The following is an 18126-nucleotide window of genomic DNA, read 5'->3' on the forward strand; positions in this document are numbered from 1 at the left end:
GTCTCTTTACTCGTTTCCGTAATACATCATCTCCGCAACTAACTCATTAGTTGCAATGCTTGCAAGGCTTAAGTGATGTGCATTACCGAGAGGGCCCAGAGATACCTCTCCGACAATCGGAGTGACAAATCCTAATCTCGGAAATACGCCAACCCAACATGTACCTTTGGAGACACCTGTAGAGCTCCTTTATAATCACCCAGTTACGTTGTGACGTTTGGTAGCACACAAAGTGTTCCTCCGGCAAACGGGAGTTGCATAATCTCATAGTCATAGGAACATGTATAAGTCATGAAGAAAGCAATAGCAACATACTAAACGATCGGGTGCTAAGCTAATGGAATGGGTCATGTCAATCAGATCATTCAACTAATGATGTGATCCCGTTAATCAAATGACAACTCTTTGTCCATGGTTAGGAAACATAACCATCTTTGATTAACAAGCTAGTCAAGTAGAGGCATACTAGTGACACTCTGTTTGTCTATGTATTCACACATGTATTATGTTTCCGGTTAATACAATTCTAGCATGAATAATAAACTTTTATCATGATATAAGGAAATAAATAATAACTTTATTATTGCCTCTAGGGCATATTTCCTTCATCATCATCACCGCAATCTTCACCAACAACTTCACAGCCATCATCACCAACTCTTCCCCCCTCTATGCAGCGGTGTAACCTCTCTCTTACCCGCTGTAATCTCTACTTAAACATGGTGCTCAACGCTATATATTATTTCCTGATGATGTATGGCTATCCTATGGTGTTTGAGTAGATCCATTTTGTCCCATGGGTTATTTGATGATCAAGATTGGTTTGAGTTGCATGTTTTATTATTGGTGATGTCCTATGGTGCTCTCCGTGCCGCGCAAGCGTGAGGGATCCCCGCTGTAGGGTGTTGCAATACGTTCATGATTCGCTTATAGTGGGTTGTGTGAGTGACTGAAACACAAACCCGAGTAAGGGGGTTGTTGCGTATGGGATAAAGAGGACTTGATGCTTTAATGCTATGGTTGGGTTTTACCTTAATGATCTTTAGTAGTTGCGGATGCTTGCTAGAGTTCCAATCATAAGTGCATATGATCCAAGTAGAGAACGTATGTTAGCTTATGCCTCTCTCTCATATAAAATTGCAATAGTGATTACCGGTCTAGTTATCGATTGTCTAGGGACAAATAACTTTCTCGTAACAAAAAGCTCTTTACTAAAACTAACTTAGTTGTGTCTTTATCTAAACAGCCCCTACTTTTTATTTACGTAATCTTTATTATCTTGCAAACCTATCCAACAACACCTACAAAGTACTTCTAGTTTCATACTTGTTCTAGGTAAAGCGAACGTCAAGCGTGCGTAGAGTTGTATCGGTGGTCGATAGAACTTGAGGGAATATTTGTTCTACCTTTAGCTCCTCGTTGGGTTCGACACTCTTACTTATGAAAGAGGCTACAATTGATCCCCTATACTTGTGGGTTATCAACGATGATGATGAAGTTACCGGCGTAGGGCTTCGCCTAAGCACTACGACGATATGACCGAGGTGTGTAACTGTGGAGGGGGGCACCGCACATGGCTAAAAGATCAACTTGTGTGTTCTAGGGTGCCCCCCTGCCCCGTATATAAAGGAGGGAGGGGGAGGCCGGCCGACCCTAGGGGCGCACCCAAGGATAAGGAGTCCTACTAGGATTACCAATCCTAGTAGGATTCCTCCATAAGGAATAGGGGGGGGGGGAAGGAAGGAGAGGGAGAGGGAGTAGGAAAGGGGGGGCGCCGCCCTCCCTTCCCTTGTCCAATTCGGACTGCAGGGGTTGGACTACAGGGGGCTGCCCTCCTCTCTCTCCAACAAGGCCTATGGTGGCCCATTAGTTCCCCCCCCCCGGGGGGTTCCGGTAACCCCTCCCGCACTCCGTATTTACCCGAAACTATCTGAAACACTTCCAGTGCCCGAATAACATGGTCCAATATATCAATCTTTATGTCTCAACCATTTCAAGACTCCTCGTCATGTTCGTGATCTCATCCGGGACTTCGAACAACCTTCGGTCATCAAATCACATAAACTCATAATAACAATCATCGTCGAACGTTAAGCGTGCGGACCCTACGGGTTCGAGAACTATGTAGACATGACTGAGACACATCTCCGGTCAATAACCAATAACGGAACCTGGATGCTCATATTGGCTCCTACATATTCTACGAAGATCTTTATCGGTCAAACCGTATAACAACACACGTTGTTTTCTTTGTCATCGATATGTTACTTACCCGAGATTCGATCATCGGTATCATCATACCTAGTTCAATCTCGTTACCGACAAGTCTCTTTACTCGCCCCGTAATGCATCATTCCGTAACTAACTCATTAGTCACATTGCTTGCAAGGCTTATAATGATGAGCATTACTGAGAGGGCCCAGAGATACCTCTCCGACATTCGTAGTGACAAATCCTAATCTCGATCTATGCCAAGTCAAGAAACACCATTGGAGACACTTGTAGAGCATCTTTATAATTACCCAGTTACGTTGTGACGTTTGATAGCACACTAAGTGTTCCTCCGGTATTAGGGAGTTGCATAATCTCATAGTCATAGGAACATGTATAAGTCATGAAGAAAGCAATAGCAATAAACTAAACAATCATAGTGCTAAGCCAACAGATGAGTCTTGTCCATCACATCATTCTCTATTGATGTGACCCCGTTCATCAAATGACAACACATGTTTATGGCTAGAAAACTTAACCATCTTTGATTAACGAGCTAGTCAAGTAGCGGCACACTAGGGACACTCTGTTTGTCTTATGTATTCACACATGTACTAAGTTTCTGATTAATACAATTCTAGCATGAATAATAAACATTCATCATGATATAAGAAAATATAAATAACAACTTTATTATTGCCTATAGGGCATATTTCCTTCAGGATCGCCGACACCTCCGCGATAGCGCGACAAGGCGAGTTACGGCGACGACGACGACGACGACAACGAACATCTAGCACCGGAGGCAGGAGAGTGGGGCACTGGAGAGAGAAACATGACATTCACGATTTACTTCTGGGAAGGGGACAACTGGCTGATGGCTTTGAGATTCGTTTGACTACTTGTCAACTGATGGAGAGGGTCCAACCATTGGGAGCATGCGACCCGAGTCGCATAAGATTTTTCCCCATGCAAACTACTCGTACTCTTCGCAAAAATTTAACCAAATCAATTGAACCAGCCACCTTTTGTATGAGAGCTTAATTTTTTTAAAGGAGAATATATTGAACCAGCCACCTTTATTTTGTGAGGCAAATTGAACCAGCCACCTAGAGAAAAACTAAAAAAAAACCCCACAAAAAAGACACTTTTTTTTGAGAAAAAAAAACGACACGAAAGAAGGGAAAAGAAAACTTCCGGCCCACCAACAATCTATGGGCCGAAGTCAAGTTCAAGCCCACAGCCCGGCCCACCAAGGTAAACGAGCGTTTTAGGGTTTAGGCTTCCCGGCATAGATATAAAACCAGGCTCTAGGGTTTCCACTCCGCCGCGCCGCCCCCTCCTCCCACCCTGCCTCGTCGCGGTAAGCCACCTCCGCCTCTCCCTTTCTCCTCTCTTGGTGCTTCCATTTAACTCGTCTGTTCCTTCCGTCTGCCCCGCCATTCTTCTCCCTCTCTGTCGCTGCGCAGGAACAGTGCTCCCACCGCCGGCGCCATGAGGTACGGACACGCTTCTCCTTTGGCCCCGACAGTAGTTTTGGTTTGCTTTGGGGTGCGGGATCCGTGAGATGTTTACAGTCTGTTAACTATGTGATCCAGCATTGGTCGCTAGTCAGTTTGTTTGCTGCTGTGGCGACTGGTCTGTTCCGTGGTGCTTAGGATTTACCGAGCGGTTGTTAGCGGCGAGCAAATTTATCTTTCGTACCGTGTTACATGCCTCGCATCCTTGGTGTGGTTGCTTTTTAATCAGAAAGCATGCTTGTTTTCCCTTTTGTTTGTTGGAGCAAGCACTGATGCGTCCTGTAGATCTACATTAGATGCTATATACTGTATCATCTATCTTGTCAGTCGCTAGATACATTTCCGAAAGAGTTCATAGAATCAGACCCATGAATTTGTTGCATGCCACGCTGTCCCTAGAAAGCTGTAGCGGCATTAGATGCTAAATATATTTGTTCAGCGGCAGCTAGCTTGCTCTGGGATGGGAGCATTCCTGCAAAATTTCCATAAGTGAAGGAATAAGTCTGTATCGAATCTAGTCTTTCTGTTTGTAGGCGCCCCTTTGTGTCCGCTGCACAATGCTGTGATTTATATGTTTAATTGCTGTGAACATCAGTTTTTGTTGAACCTGTTCTGCGAATTAGCAACATCCTTTATATTTAGCTGAACTTTTTACAAGCTTAGTTACTGATGCTGCTGCATGAAGTCCTCACAAGCTTATTAGAGCCGTATGTGTTTCTTGCAAACGTAGGTCGTGTTTTATTGGCACCTTGCCAGTTATAGAAGCATAGAACTTAACCTCCATTGTCGTGCCGTACCATTCAACTAACTGCTGATTCCTCCATATTTCAGTAAGTTGCAGAGCGACGCCCTGAGGGAGGCAATCACAAACATTATCAATGACTGCCGTGAGAAGAACCGCAAGTTCGTTGAAACCATTGAGCTGCAGATTGGTCTGAAGAACTATGACCCGCAAAAGGACAAGCGTTTCAGTGGTTCTGTCAAGCTTCCTCACATCCCTCGCCCAAAGATGAGGGTTTGCATGCTTGGTGATGCCCAGCACGTTGAAGAGGTACCATATGCTTCTATCAATTTTTATTTCACCTGTGCTGAAAACATAATTAAGTTTATTGTTCTTCAATATGGTTTTCACTTGTGTTTAGTGAAATGAGTTGTTTACCTTGATCATTCAAAACCCAGTATAAGTCCAGTGATTTTCTACCTTCAGTCAGAACTTTTCATACATGCAAAGTATTTTTCTTGAGCCATAAGTTCATTTTTATAATGTTTCACTAGCAACACTTAGTTTTATCATTTGTTTTAGATTGTATGCTATTCAGCAATTCTTTGCTTTACATTTCCTGATATTTCTGTTGTACTCTTGTTATCAATGCTGGATGCAGGCAGGGAAAATGGGCCTAGACTGCATGGATGTGGAATCCCTTAAGAAGATGAACAAAAACAAGAAGCTGGTCAAGAAGCTTGCAAAGAAGTATCATGCTTTCCTTGCATCTGAGGCTATCATTAAGCAGATTCCCCGACTTCTTGGACCTGGTCTTAACAAGGCAGGTATGTATTTCTTGTTCCATGTTCTGCATTAGAAGACTGTTTGCTGGTGTGATCAGTTCATGTTTGATTAACTTTGACTATTGGCAGTTATTTTTATTGCCAAATAAACATCTCATCGCTTTTGCATGGATATTGCATTTAGTCATAGGTTATTAAAAGTGGGCCATGCTATGAAATACAGTAAATCATACTCCCTCTGTCCCAAAATAAGTGACTCAACTTTGTACTAAAGGTACTACAAAGTGGAGTCACTTATTTTGGGATGGAGGGAGTAGCATCTTTGCTGTCTGCTTGTGTTGTTTAACCTTAGTAGCTCACTGGCACACTATAGCATCGCTATCTCTTGCTGGCATAACGTCTCTGTCTTTATTTTATTTTTGAGAGCATCTGTGATCTGCTTCCTCTATATTCATCCTTGCACTTTGAGGTATGCTTACCTATGAAGAAAGCATTGGGGAAAATATTCTGAGATGCTCCTTTTTGTTACATATATTACTGCAAATCCTTGTTCCCTAAATGTAAATTCCACAAGTATATAAAACTGTGCCTTTATAATATTTCTGTTTTTCTTAGGTAAGAAATATGGGAACTGGGTTTGTGGCAAGGCCTAGGGTTTACTGGTCTTTAGTAGTCCATTGATGAATGCTGAAATCTATGTTAAAATCATACCTTCTAGTGGATTTTTATTGAAATTTACAGACATACACTTTGGCATGTCAATGTATTTTGTTTAGATTATGTACTTCGTAGTGTATGACGCAATTAGGCATACGTTGCTATCTTCTGGACTATACTTAGTAACTGAAGTGTTGTTTTCTACCTTGTTACTACTCTTGTTCTTACGTGATAATCAACTGCAGGAAAGTTTCCAACTTTGGTGTCTCACCAGGAATCCCTTGAGTCCAAGGTTAATGAGACCAAGGCCACAGTCAAGTTCCAGTTGAAAAAGGTGCTTTGCATGGGTGTTGCCGTTGGCCACCTGGGTATGGAGGAGAAGCAGATCTTCCAGAACGTGCAGATGAGCGTCAACTTCCTCGTCTCTCTGTTGAAGAAGAACTGGCAAAACGTATGTTATGTGCCCCCTGCCATACCTGCACACAATATTTTCATCAACATTTGGCTATTGATTGATGGTTATATGTTAAAAATAGATTACTGATTGATCTGTAATTTCTTGCAGGTGAGATGCTTGTACCTGAAGAGCACGATGGGGAAGGTGTACCGGTTGTTCTAGGCTCTAGTCTTCTAGGATTTCCAGGAGATTGACAACTTGGGAACTTTTGTTGCTTTCTCAATTATCAAATTTTCGTGCGCTGAGGAGTGACAATTATTGTCTTGTACTGAGATGCTTTGTTCTATTGTCTGGAACTTGATGACATTTTATCCGTTGTCCCTGTGCCTTACTACTGCTCTGCCTGCTGTCATCAGCTTACACTAGATTCAGCATTACTCCTTAGGTATTTACGACCGTCAGAATCTTATTTTACCGAGTGTGTCGGACGGTGGAATCTCGGTGTATCCGTGCTGCCCCGCTGACATCCTTGGAGCATCCCAGTAATCTCTTTGGAGTCTGCACGGACGAGTTTTGTCTTCAGATCACACCCAATTCTTTTATGCTTTCACACCCAATTCTTCTATGCTTTCACACCCAATTCTCTGGAACGTATCGACGTTGCCCATCTGGTTCCTGATCATGCGTGTACGAATTTTATATTCTCTGGCATAAGTTTGGTTTCTGTTTCCCCAAACCGCTATAAAAACAACAGCCACCCCGACTCAAAAAACACAACGTATTCCATTGTCACTAGCTACTGATCCCAGCCATGGCAAGCCGAGCTCTCGCCCCCTTCCAGCTCGCTGCCATCCTCCTGGTCGCGCTCTCCGCCACGTGCCATGCCGGCAGCATCGCTGTGTACTGGGGCCAGAACGACGGTGAGGTGTCGCTGGCTAAGACGTGCGCGTCAGGTAACTACAAGTTCGTCGTCGTTGCTTTCCTCCCAAAGTTTGGGAAGGGCCAGAAGCCGGAGCTGAACCTCGCCGGCCACTGTGACCCTTCATCTGGCGGCTGCAAAATCCTGAGCAAGGACATCCACTCGTGCCAGCGCCGCGGCGTCAAGGTCCTCCTCTCCCTCGGGGGCGCGGACGGCAGCTACGGCCTCTCGTCCCGCGGCGATGCACGGCAGGTTGCCATGTATCTCTGGAACACCTTCCTGGGCGGCACGAGGTCGTCGTCTCGCCCCCTCGGGGACGCTGTGCTCGACGGCATCGACTTCGACATCGAGAAAGGCGGCTCCAAGTTCTGGGGTGACCTTGCCAGGGACCTCAAGAACTTGGACAAGGGCGTGCTGCTGAGCGCGGCGCCACAGTGCCCTTTCCCTGACCAGTGGGACGATGGCGCGATCAAGACAGGGCTGTTCGACTTCGTGTGGGTGCAGTTCTACAACAACCCGGAGTGCCAGATCAGCGCAGGCCCTGGAGCATTCTTGGCCGCGTGGAAGAGGTGGGAGTCATTGCCGATAGGGAAGCTCTTCCTGGGGCTGCCGGCTTCCAAGGACGCGGCGGGCACCGGGTTCGTGCCCGCCGGCAAGCTCAAGTCGGTACTGCCGCTCATCAAGGGCACGCCCAAGTACGGCGGCGTCATGCTGTGGGCTAAGTTCTATGACGATCACACTGGATATAGCTCCGCCATCAAGGGCCACGTGTGATTCTCCCTGGTGTTTCTTCGCTTGATTGGCGCTGTCGTGTGTGCCGCTCCTGCACGATAGTATCAGGTGTTAATTGCTTGAAATAACATCATATTGGTAGCGACTATGTCCCAATATGTAAGGATCACGGTGTAGTTTCTTTGAAGCCGCCATGTCCTAATCACTTCAAATTTGGAACTCTACATATTACATTATGCACTACATCGTTAGTATATCTATATAAAATGAAAGTATAACTATTGGTCAACGAACTATAGCTCGAGTTCAGCATCAATGCTAAATTTGAATACCACTACTTGACAGTATGCTATCCATATGCCAGAGCCATGAGTTGGTCACGAGATTTTATGGGTTTCACCTCTAGCCTATCTTAACTTGTTTGGGACTAAACACTTTGTTGTTATTGTTGTTGCTGTTGTTGACAGTATAACATCTCAATATTTTAGACAGGACAACTTTGGGCCTCTCCTACCTAGAAGCAGTTTGATGGGTGACGTGGCAGTGGTTTCACATAGGTGGCACAAACTAAACATTTTCTCAATACATCACAACAATGGTTAAATAAGGAAAACTGAATAAAGGAATAAAAATAATAATGACATTTTAGAATTGCAATGATAGTCTGTAAATAAAAAAAATAAGCAGAGCGAGGAAACAAGTTTAGGAGCATTCACGAAACCTTAGGAATTATTTGTGATCACTCTCTATTTTCTCTGGGTTTTCCGTTATACTTATGACTTCTTTTCTTTTTAAAATTTCCTTGTTGTATACCACATATGGTGTTCCTATTTTTTTTCATTCGTATTATAATTTTACTTATATTTTCTACTCCCTCCATATCATAATAAGTGATATTTTGGGTTTGACTACTAACTTTGAATGTAACATATGTATAAACAACATAAAAATATAAGATTTTAGAAATATTTTTGAGACAAAAATCTATACTATTGTATTTGCAACTTGGAAAATTTAAAATGATATTCATGGACAAAGTATATTTTTTTGCGTGAAGGCATTGCCCAAAATGGTACTTATCTGTAATATGGAAGGAGTATTTTTTTTAATTTCATTCAAAAATATTGTTGACTTTACTACTACGTTTACGAAATCACTTCAATATCATCCATAAGAGGGCCCAAAGCTTTCCGGTTTAAAAGGTGGAGATGTCATGTATTTTGGCATTCAAGTTGCGGAACATGTGTTTTTGGATCATAACCAATGAACCAAAACGAAATGCACGTTTCCATCAAATCGACTAGGTGAAAGGCATTTTCCGCTCATGGATTGAGATGGATTGCATTAAGGAATGATTGAGATGGATTGCATTGAGGGCAATGGCCCGAGGAAGCGGTGAACTCCGGCCGACACCGCCTCCACATTTTATCTAGTTATATTTTCTTTTGTATTATAGTTCGGATGAACTATGTCTTTTGGGTTAGATGCAGTATGTCCTATTATCCAAAAATGGTTCCCTCCGCTTTGTATTACGAAGCAACCAACACCAATCACATAGCAATTGCTCGGGCAAGTAGCACAACAAGCCCAAAAAAATAGAGAAAGAATAAAGAAGAAGAAACAAATGCCAACAATGGTAGCTCGACAAATCATGGATGACCCGCCACCACTGTGCCCTCCAAAATCGACCCACCACAAATCAAGGATCCGATCCGCCGCGTACCAAGCAGCACCTCCAAGAAAGGATGCGAAACCGACGATGCTGCTGCCCGGACATGTCCTAGGGTTTTCCCCGACACGCGGAAGGGGGTGGGGCATGGATACCTCCGACACCCTCCAGGAAGGAATGCGGCACCCGTAGGTGTCCCCGCATCGGAGCTGGAAGAACCAGCAAGGATTTCTCCCGCACTCCAAACCCCACTGCCCAACCGGGCCTGAGCCAATCCAACCACCTCTCCACCCACCAGCATGCGCCACCGCGGTCTTGACGCCACCCACGCCGCCTCACCGAGATCACCATCACGAGGCCAAGAGGACGAAGAGAGACGCACCAGGCGATGGGAGCAGCAGCACCAGAGCCGCGCGGGAGGGAACTACCTCCACCGCCGTCGTGCGGGAGGCCCGTGCCTTCGACACCATCATGGTCGCCGTCTGGACGCGGCAGCAGGGCATACCAGGCCACCCCTGGCCCGGCTAGGCCCAAATCAGGCCCGCAAAGCCCCACTGCAGCAGGGTGGCACTAGCATCCACCCTGCTCATCCCCGCTCCCTGCCTCCCGGGAGCCACCCCGACGACCCTCCCCGCTGCCGGCCCGCCCAGACCCAGATGGGGCCCGAAGGACTCAACAGATCTGGGCCGAGCGGGCACCGCTAGGTCGCGCCGCCGCGCCACCCCACCGCCCAGCAGATCGCCTGCGACCATGACAGAGAACCCCCCCTCCCCGCCGCACTGGACCGCCGCTGCCTAGGAGTACTCCGCGACGCCGCCCCACCCCGCGTCGGCGCGACCCGAGAGGGGAGTGGCCAGCTGCCGCCGCCACCAGCACCGCCCGGCCCATGCCCGGCGCCGGACGCGAGCGACGGCGGCAGGGAGGGAGGGAAGGGGGAGGGCTCGGGGAGGAGGCGCCGGGGGCGTGGCCGGTCGCCCGCGGGGGAGACACGATCGCAAGAGTCTAACCTTGCTTGTGTTCCCTATAATATACAAGGAAAAACCCATAGTATGTCCTATTAACTATGTGGAGAAATTTATCGTTCGATGTTGATCTACATTAATTTTGTTTACGTCGCTGCATGCATTGCATGATTTGGCGCGGGCAATGGCTACTACAGTTGTGGATATCGAAAAATGGACACTGCCCGGTCACTGCCAGCGGGCATGTCCGAACACGACCGCGGGTGTTTGGGAGACTATTTTTGCGAGTTGTGGTTGTAGATGCTCTAAGACCAAAAAGTCACTTTGGAGGACGGGTGCATTGGAGCCCTGTATTTTGAATAGTGTCAAAATGCTATTTTAAATTTCAAAAAATCATTAAATAAATCAACATGTTTTTATGGATGTATATTACATATGTGCAAATTTTGACGCTGAAATAAGTAACCATGTGAGTCATACAAAAAAGACAAAATCATGATTTTGGAAAGATGAATAGTGCATGTATTATTGACTATTTGAAAATCACCATATTGTCATTTTTGTACAGCTCACATGTTTACTTATTTCATCACCAAACTTTTACACATATGTAATATACATCCATATGATCACGTAGAGTTATTTCAGAATTTTTTGCAAATTTAAATGTGATTTTTAAAGTATTTAAAATAAGGTCCTCCAATACATCCGGGTTTTAAAAATCCACTCTCAAGCATATTATACTCTGCCTGGTACTCCTGGTGTAGAAAACAGAGGAGAGCGCTCAATTTTTATTCCACGTCTTGTTGATGTTTTGGTCCACCAGGGTAGGGCGTTTGTGCTCTGAACGCACTCTTTTTTTTGAAACGAGGCAAAAGATTTGCCATTTTTATTGATTAAGAAGAAGAAAATTGTCTGGTTAATTGGCGGAAAACCGAGCTAAAACCGATACAACTCAACCTATATGATATGGGCACCATCGGCCAACCTGGCCACTGACATGGGACACAAAACTGCAAAGAAGAAAGGCATTCGCCGAGAAGTCGCAAGCGTCATCGTCATCACCGGCTGCCTTGAACGGGCGACTCCGACTTCACCATAGAGCTCCAACCTCGAAGCCAACCCGCAAACAGCTGCATAGAAGCCACGACGGCACATACCACCAGAAGGCCACACGCGCAAGCAACCGACAGCTCCGACTTTGACGACGAGCCTCACCAAGGAAATATGCAGGACTTGCGCCGACCGTGCCCACAGAAGAGCACCTCGGACACGTCGGGAAGAACCGGCTACCGAAGTCCACGCCGCGACCCGAGCTCCTCTCGACGACATCATCGTTGCCAAACAGAAACCAGCGCCCCGCCTCAGCAAACCATGCGGCGAAGATGCCGCAATCCACCAGTCTTTCGGTCATAGCCTGCTTCGAGACGATGCCCCCAAGAAGGAGAAAGACGCGAAGACGCCTCCATCGCCCGACCCAACGGATCTGAGGTTTCCCTCCGGAGCTAAAGCCGTGGGGAGGAGGAGCACACCTCCACGGCGACGCTTTCAAGAAAGATCACGGCACCCGCGGGTGCCGCCGTTGCCGACTCCGAAGAAGGTCGGAGCAAAGATTTCTCCCGGAGATGCGCCGACCACCTTCCACCACCGACCGCCGCCCACCGGCCACCACCTGCTGAGGCCGACCTCATTCTGGCCACAGGATCCCACGATCCACCATGACCAGACACGCACCACCCCCTGGCCGAAGCCGCCGTCCACCATCGCAGCACCACCGTAGCCACCACCACCGCAGCAACCAACGCCGCATCGCCAGGAGCAGCACCCAGATCAGAGCCGCTCGAGCGAAGCAGCTGAGCAGGAGCAGGCAGTCCACCCGCAGCACACCTCGCGCCCCGGAGAAACCAACCAGTCGCCGCGCCCGTTCAGTCAGTCGCTGCGCCCGACGTGCGCCGGCCGCCGCCGCGCCCGGCAGTCGATCCGCGCCCCACGCACACATCCAGAGCCTCCGCGCGCACGTACGCCGTCCACACCCGTTGTCCACTCCTAGGCCACGCCGGGAGCTCGGTCCGAGGCCGCCGCCTCGGAGCCCCATCCACCACACCGAGCCACCAGCACAACCGCCAGCACCACCACGGTGCTCAGCAGCCGCCGAGGACCGGCGCCACCACGCCTGCCGGCAGCCATGGCCGAGACCCTACCGGCCAGAACCAGATCCAGATCGGACTGGACCGGAACAGGGCAGGGACCCCAGGCCGCCGCTACCGCAGGTCACACCACCGGACGAAGCACGCCCCACCACCGCAGCCAACGCGCCGAGCCGCCGCCGGAGGTTCACCGCACCAAGCCGCCAAGAGCCCCGTCGGTGGAGCTCCAGGCCGCCGCTAGAGGGGAGGGGGCCGCGCCCGGGAGAGACCCCGCCGCCACCGGTAGTGCACGAGCTTCGCCCGACAGCGGCCCACGGCGGCGGCGAGGGGAAGGGGAGGGAGGGGGGTGGCCGGCGGCGGGGTCTGGGGTTCCCCCCGTGCCGCCTCGGAGAGGGACGCGGGGTCGAAAAACTTTCTGTGTAATTTTGTAACGCACTCTCTTTTACTAATAGTTTATCAACCATTGATCAGCCCGAGTAAATTACGCAAAGAGATTACCGACCGCAAACGGAACACAAAACATTGCCGGTAAATCGGTAAATTTAGACGCAGGAGCGGACACGCAACGGCAGGAAAGTCACTAAAAAAGCCTCCATGACGCTAATCAAGACACTATAAAAATCAAAACATACCCGACGTCCATCACAACTCAAAATACACAGCGCACCTCGTCACCAGTCTCTAGTCTCTACTCTCTACTCCTTCCTGTACCAGGTAGCTAGCCAGGTACGCTCTGCTTGACCCCAGCCATGGCAAGCCGAGCTCTCACCACCTTCCAGCTCACGGCCACCCTCCTCGTGGCGCTACTGGCAACGTGCCATGCCGGCAGCATCACCGTGTACTGGGGCCAAAACGACGGCGAGGCATCACGGCCGAGACGTGCGCGTCTGGAAACTACGAGTTTGTCATCCTGGCTTTCCTCCCAAAGTTTGGTAAGGGCCAGACGCCACAGCTGGACCTCGGCAGCCACTGCGACGCCTCGTCGGGCGGCTGCAAAAGCCAGAGCAAAGAAATCCAGTCATGCCAGCGCGGCGGTGTCAAGGTCCTCCTCTCCATCGGCGGCGGAGATGGCAGCTACGGTCTCTCATCACCCGGTGATGCACGACAAGTTGCCATGTACCTCTGGAACAACTACCTGGGCGGCACGTCATCGTTCCGCCCTCTCGGCGACGCCATACTCGACGGCATCGACTTCGACATCGAGCTCGGCGGTGCCAAATTCTGGAATGATCTCGCCACGGACCTGAAGAACTTAGGAAAGAACGGTGGCAAGACCGTGTTGCTAAGCGCCGCACCGCAGTGCCCCTTCCCAGACGAATGGGACGGCAACGCGATCAACACGGGGCTGTTCGACTTCGTTTGGGTGCAGTTCTACAACAATCCAGAGTGCCAGTTTAGTGCGGGGCGTGGAGCGTTCATGGACGCGTGGAAAAGATGGGAGTCGGTGCCGGCAGGGAAGATCTTCCTAGGACTGCCAGCCTCCAAGGACGCTGCAGGCACCGGGTTCGTGCCCGCCGGGGAGCTCACTTCACGCGTGCTTCCGCTCATCAAGGGCTCGCCCAAGTACGGCGGCGTCATGCTGTGGTCAAAGTTCTATGATGATCGCACTGGATATAGCTCCGCCATCAAGAGCTATGTGTGATTCGCCTGGGTGTGCTAGTATTTGTGTGCCCCACTGTCCCTTGTCCTGTATCATAGTATCATGCGTTTATTGTTTGAGATGTCATCATATTGGTAGCTAGTACTGGTGTACATGAGAAGATATGCATCCATTATTGTAAATATTTATTAAGAATTTTAATATACTTTCTTTAATTAAGATAAGTCCCATATACATCATGTACTACACTGTCGATGTTTCTGCAGAGAAGTACAATTTTTAGTCAATCAGCTAAAGCTTGGGTTCAACATTTGAATACCATTATCCTACAAAATGACTCTCGAGTGGTCATATTTTTCTATTCAACTTGAAGAACTTGTTATTTTTTGGAACATTATCGATGGACCAAAAACATAACATTCTCAGTTTTTTTGTTGGTTACCTTGAGTGCCTCACCTGGAATTAATTGGGCATGGCAAAATGGTGAACTATTGCTAGTGGTCAGGTAGTTAGACCAACATATAATGGTTGCTTGTCTACCCACTACCAAGATCTTGAGAGATAGCTACATCCTCCCATGGTGGCTTAGTTACAACTTCCCATGGCGGCTCGGTTACATGTATGTGTTGGTTCTAATGGCGAAATTCTGGCGTTGAACTGAAGTGGAAGCCGATGTTTGCCTGCTCAAACTTCCACAACTTTTCAATTTCTCCTTCACTGTATTTATTCGAGCAACAATGAAAAGAACGGGGTCAAGGCCCCTAGCTTTGCGCCATTACGACCGTGGAGCTCGTGCCATCCCACGAGTAGATTGGTAGGGCGCCAGACTTGCTCCTTGTGGTTTAACCTCGAGCTAATCTCACTAACAATTTAACTGATGAAACTGATGAAGGAGCAGGCACACAAGACAAATTGATAAGTTTGGCATTCCCAATCCACCAAGTGGTGATTTTGAGCAGCTATTTGACGAAATGAGCTATTCATTTACATAGTACGGGAAGCTGAAATAGACCTATGAATTTAGCATGGGGATTGCCATAATTCACATATATAATGTATATAAAAGGTAGCTATAATAAATAACTTCAAAATTTGTAAAATGACACTACAAATAGTATAATTTCTTGTAAACAACATTAGAATTATGAGAAATAGTCTTAAAACAACATTAAAGTGCTAGATAATTAGTGTCAGTCATATACTGTAAACTATTTTGCATTTTTAGAGGGGGCGTCCATGGCTCATCTTCATTTATGAAAACATTCACGTGTATGCCACTTCCACAAGTTGCAATGTCCGTTAGCCCCTGTTCAAATAACAAAAGTACCTTCACAATTGAAAAGGGAAAACCTTGTGATGACAATGACAGGGATCTGTTCTACACCTCAACAACCGTCACAATAAGAAGGGGGGAGGATGCTTTTGGGATGCGGCATGGGAATGTGCAACGACTTGGCAACATGGCTCTACCAATCTCTAATAGGGAAAAATAGTGTCTTCATGATGCTCCTTAGTGAAATTCACGTGTCCGTCAAATTGACTAGATGGAAGGCATTTTCCACTCATGGATTGCATTAAAGAATGCTCGACACACATCGTCCATCAAAGAAGAATGGGAAAAATCATGATGTCATTGACCATGCTTTACTCTTGAGAAATTTGGAAGAAATTACCGTGAGTGTCTTCCGCAACATCCCTACGCTCCACACCTTGTTTTAGCATGTAATAAAATTGACACAACAAATCTGGTTTTCTCGGCCGCTAGATACTTGGGGTCATATTTGGAGGGAGAGTACACCTCTATTGTTTCATGTTGTAATATACTCTTTCTTATTAAATGAATGAAGGCTAATTTTTGCCCGCTTTTATTCTTCTTCTTCAAGAAAACTATGAGAACCGACCTCAAAAAAGGGAGGAGTCGTTCCTACCTTGCTAGCATATACTCTCTCCGTTCTAAAATAGATGACTTAACTTTGTTAGTACAAAGTTGAGTCATCTATTTTGAAACTGAGGGAGTAGATCTCTAAGGCGAGCCTGGGTTGTTAGGGCTCCAATTTAACTAAAGAATTGCGTGTAATATGCCAAGTATAATTTTAACCATCGTTGAGGTAGCTTCGAGCCGCAAATTACCGTGTCACAATAAACTATTAGTACGAGTATAAGACTTTGCATATGTGCTCTGCCTGGTACTCTTCTGCAGTAGAAAACAGAGGAGAAGGCCCAGTTTTTATGGCACGTATTGTTGATATTTTGGTTGAACACGGCAGGGCGTTTGTGATCTTAACGCACTCTCTTCACTAATCGTTTATCAACTGCTGATCAGTCTGAGTAAATTAAGCAAGGAAAATACTAACTTCAAACGGAACGTGAAACATTGCCGGTAAATTTAGATGCAGGAGCGGACAAGCGACGGCAGGAACGTCACTAAAAATCGTTCATGATGCTCCCTCAAGACACTATAAAAATTCAGACATACCCAATATCCATCACAGCTAAAAACACAGAGCGCTACTATACCAGCTAGCCAGGTACGCTCCGCTTGACCCCAGCCATGGCAAGCCGAGCTCTCACTCTCCTCCAGCTCACTGCCACCCTCCTCGTGGCGCTACTCGCAACTTGCCATGCCGGCAACATCGCCGTGTACTGGGGCCAGAACGACGGCGAGGCGTCGCTGGCTGAGACGTGCGCGTCTGGAAACTACGAGTTCGTCATCCTGGCTTTCCTCCCAAAGTTCGGTAAGGGCCAGACGCCACAGCTGGACCTTGGCAGCCATTGCGACGCCTCGTCGGGCGGCTGCAAAAGCCAGAGCACGGACATCCACTCTTGCCAGCGCGGCGGTGTCAAGATCCTACTCTCCATCGGTGGTGGAGATGGCAGCTACGGCCTCTCATCACCTGGTGATGCACGACAAGTTGCCATGTACCTCTGGAACAGCTATCTGGGCGGCACGTCATCATTCCGCCCTCTCGGCGAGGCGGTACTCGACGGCATCGACTTCGACATCGAGCTCGGTGGTGCCAAATTTTGGAATGATCTCGCCACAGACCTGAAGAAATTGGGAAAAAACGGAGGCAAGGCCGTGCTACTGAGCGCGGCACCGCAGTGCCCATTCCCGGACGAGTGGGACGGCAATGCGATCAACACGGGTCTGTTCGATTTCGTTTGGGTACAGTTCTACAACAACCCAGAGTGCCAGTTCAGTGCGGGGCGTGGAGCGTTCATGGACGCATGGAAAAGATGGGAGTCGGTGCCGGCAGGGAAGATCTTCCTAGGACTGCCGGCCTCCAAGGACGCCGCGGGCACCGGGTTCGTGCCTGCCGCTGAGCTCACATCACGCGTGCTTCCACTCATCAAGGGCTCGCCCAAGTACGGCGGCGTCATGCTTTGGTCAAAATTCTACGATGATCGCACTGGATACAGCTCTGCCATCAAGAGCCATGTGTGATTCTCCTTGGTGTGCTTGGCCTAGTATTTGTGTCCCTTGTCCTGTATCATAGTATCTTGTGTTAGTGGTTTGAGATGTCATCATATTGGTAGCTAGCATACCGGTGTACATGAGGAGATATGCATCCATTGTAAATATTTATGAAGAATTTATATTTCTTTCTAAGCTAAGTCCCATAACTCCCCAGGAATTTCAATTGTGCTTATATCCATCACTGTAGGACTTGGATTTAAGCTTTCCCCAGCCCCTTTTCATCAATGGACTCCTGACGTCTACGAAGGAGTGTGGTTCATTCGACAAATTCCAACCTCTATATCTATCTCTGAGGTGTTTGGGTTTTGCAAAACTCCATAGACATGCA

General features: G+C 47.8%; 3 protein-coding genes, 1 non-coding gene and 1 pseudogene across 4 annotated transcripts; all 5 read left to right on the forward strand.

The window, feature by feature from the left end:
• The first annotated feature begins 3476 nt into the window (after nt 1-3476).
• LOC125545347 (60S ribosomal protein L10a-like) lies at nt 3477-6664 on the forward strand. The gene is made up of 6 exons (XM_048709263.1): nt 3477-3574; nt 3681-3710; nt 4563-4782; nt 5114-5279; nt 6140-6345; nt 6460-6664. Exons 2-6 carry the CDS (start codon nt 3706-3708, stop codon nt 6511-6513), a joined length of 651 nt encoding a protein of 216 aa, XP_048565220.1. The 5' UTR covers nt 3477-3574; nt 3681-3705; the 3' UTR covers nt 6514-6664.
• Nucleotides 5660-5755, forward strand: LOC125549770. The gene has a single exon (XR_007301491.1). It is a non-coding gene; the product is annotated as a small nucleolar RNA snoR26 (small nucleolar RNA).
• Nucleotides 6665-6808: 144 nt separating the features above from the next.
• LOC125545346 (acidic endochitinase-like) lies at nt 6809-8232 on the forward strand. Its single transcript, XM_048709262.1, has one exon. The coding sequence runs from the start codon at nt 7103-7105 to the stop codon at nt 7982-7984; it is 882 nt and encodes a 293-aa protein (XP_048565219.1). The 5' UTR covers nt 6809-7102; the 3' UTR covers nt 7985-8232.
• A 5237-nt stretch (nt 8233-13469) lies between these two features.
• Nucleotides 13470-14362, forward strand: LOC125548845 (annotated as a pseudogene).
• Nucleotides 14363-16871: 2509 nt separating this feature from the next.
• Nucleotides 16872-17765, forward strand: LOC125548846 (acidic endochitinase SE2-like). Its single transcript, XM_048712375.1, has one exon. It carries the CDS (start codon nt 16872-16874, stop codon nt 17763-17765), a length of 894 nt encoding a protein of 297 aa, XP_048568332.1.
• Nucleotides 17766-18126: the final 361 nt, after the last annotated feature.

Source organism: Triticum urartu, chromosome 3, assembly GCF_003073215.2.
Source record: "Triticum urartu cultivar G1812 chromosome 3, Tu2.1, whole genome shotgun sequence".
Taxonomy (NCBI): Eukaryota; Viridiplantae; Streptophyta; class Magnoliopsida; order Poales; family Poaceae; genus Triticum; species Triticum urartu.

What these genes read in the sequence shown, in the direction of transcription:
- LOC125545347 (XM_048709263.1), top strand. An exon ending in ATGCCCAGCACGTTGAAGAG is followed by an intron (nt 4,783 to 5,113) that starts GTACCATATGCT and finishes TGCTGGATGCAG; the next exon opens with GCAGGGAAAATGGGCCTAGA. An exon ending in TGAAGAAGAACTGGCAAAAC is followed by an intron (nt 6,346 to 6,459) that starts GTATGTTATGTG and finishes AATTTCTTGCAG; the next exon opens with GTGAGATGCTTGTACCTGAA.
- LOC125545346 (XM_048709262.1), top strand. Translation starts at nt 7,103, where the DNA reads ATGGCAAGCCGAGCTCTCGCCCCCTTCCAGCTCGCTGCCATCCTCCTG.
- LOC125548846 (XM_048712375.1), top strand. Translation starts at nt 16,872, where the DNA reads ATGGCAAGCCGAGCTCTCACTCTCCTCCAGCTCACTGCCACCCTCCTC.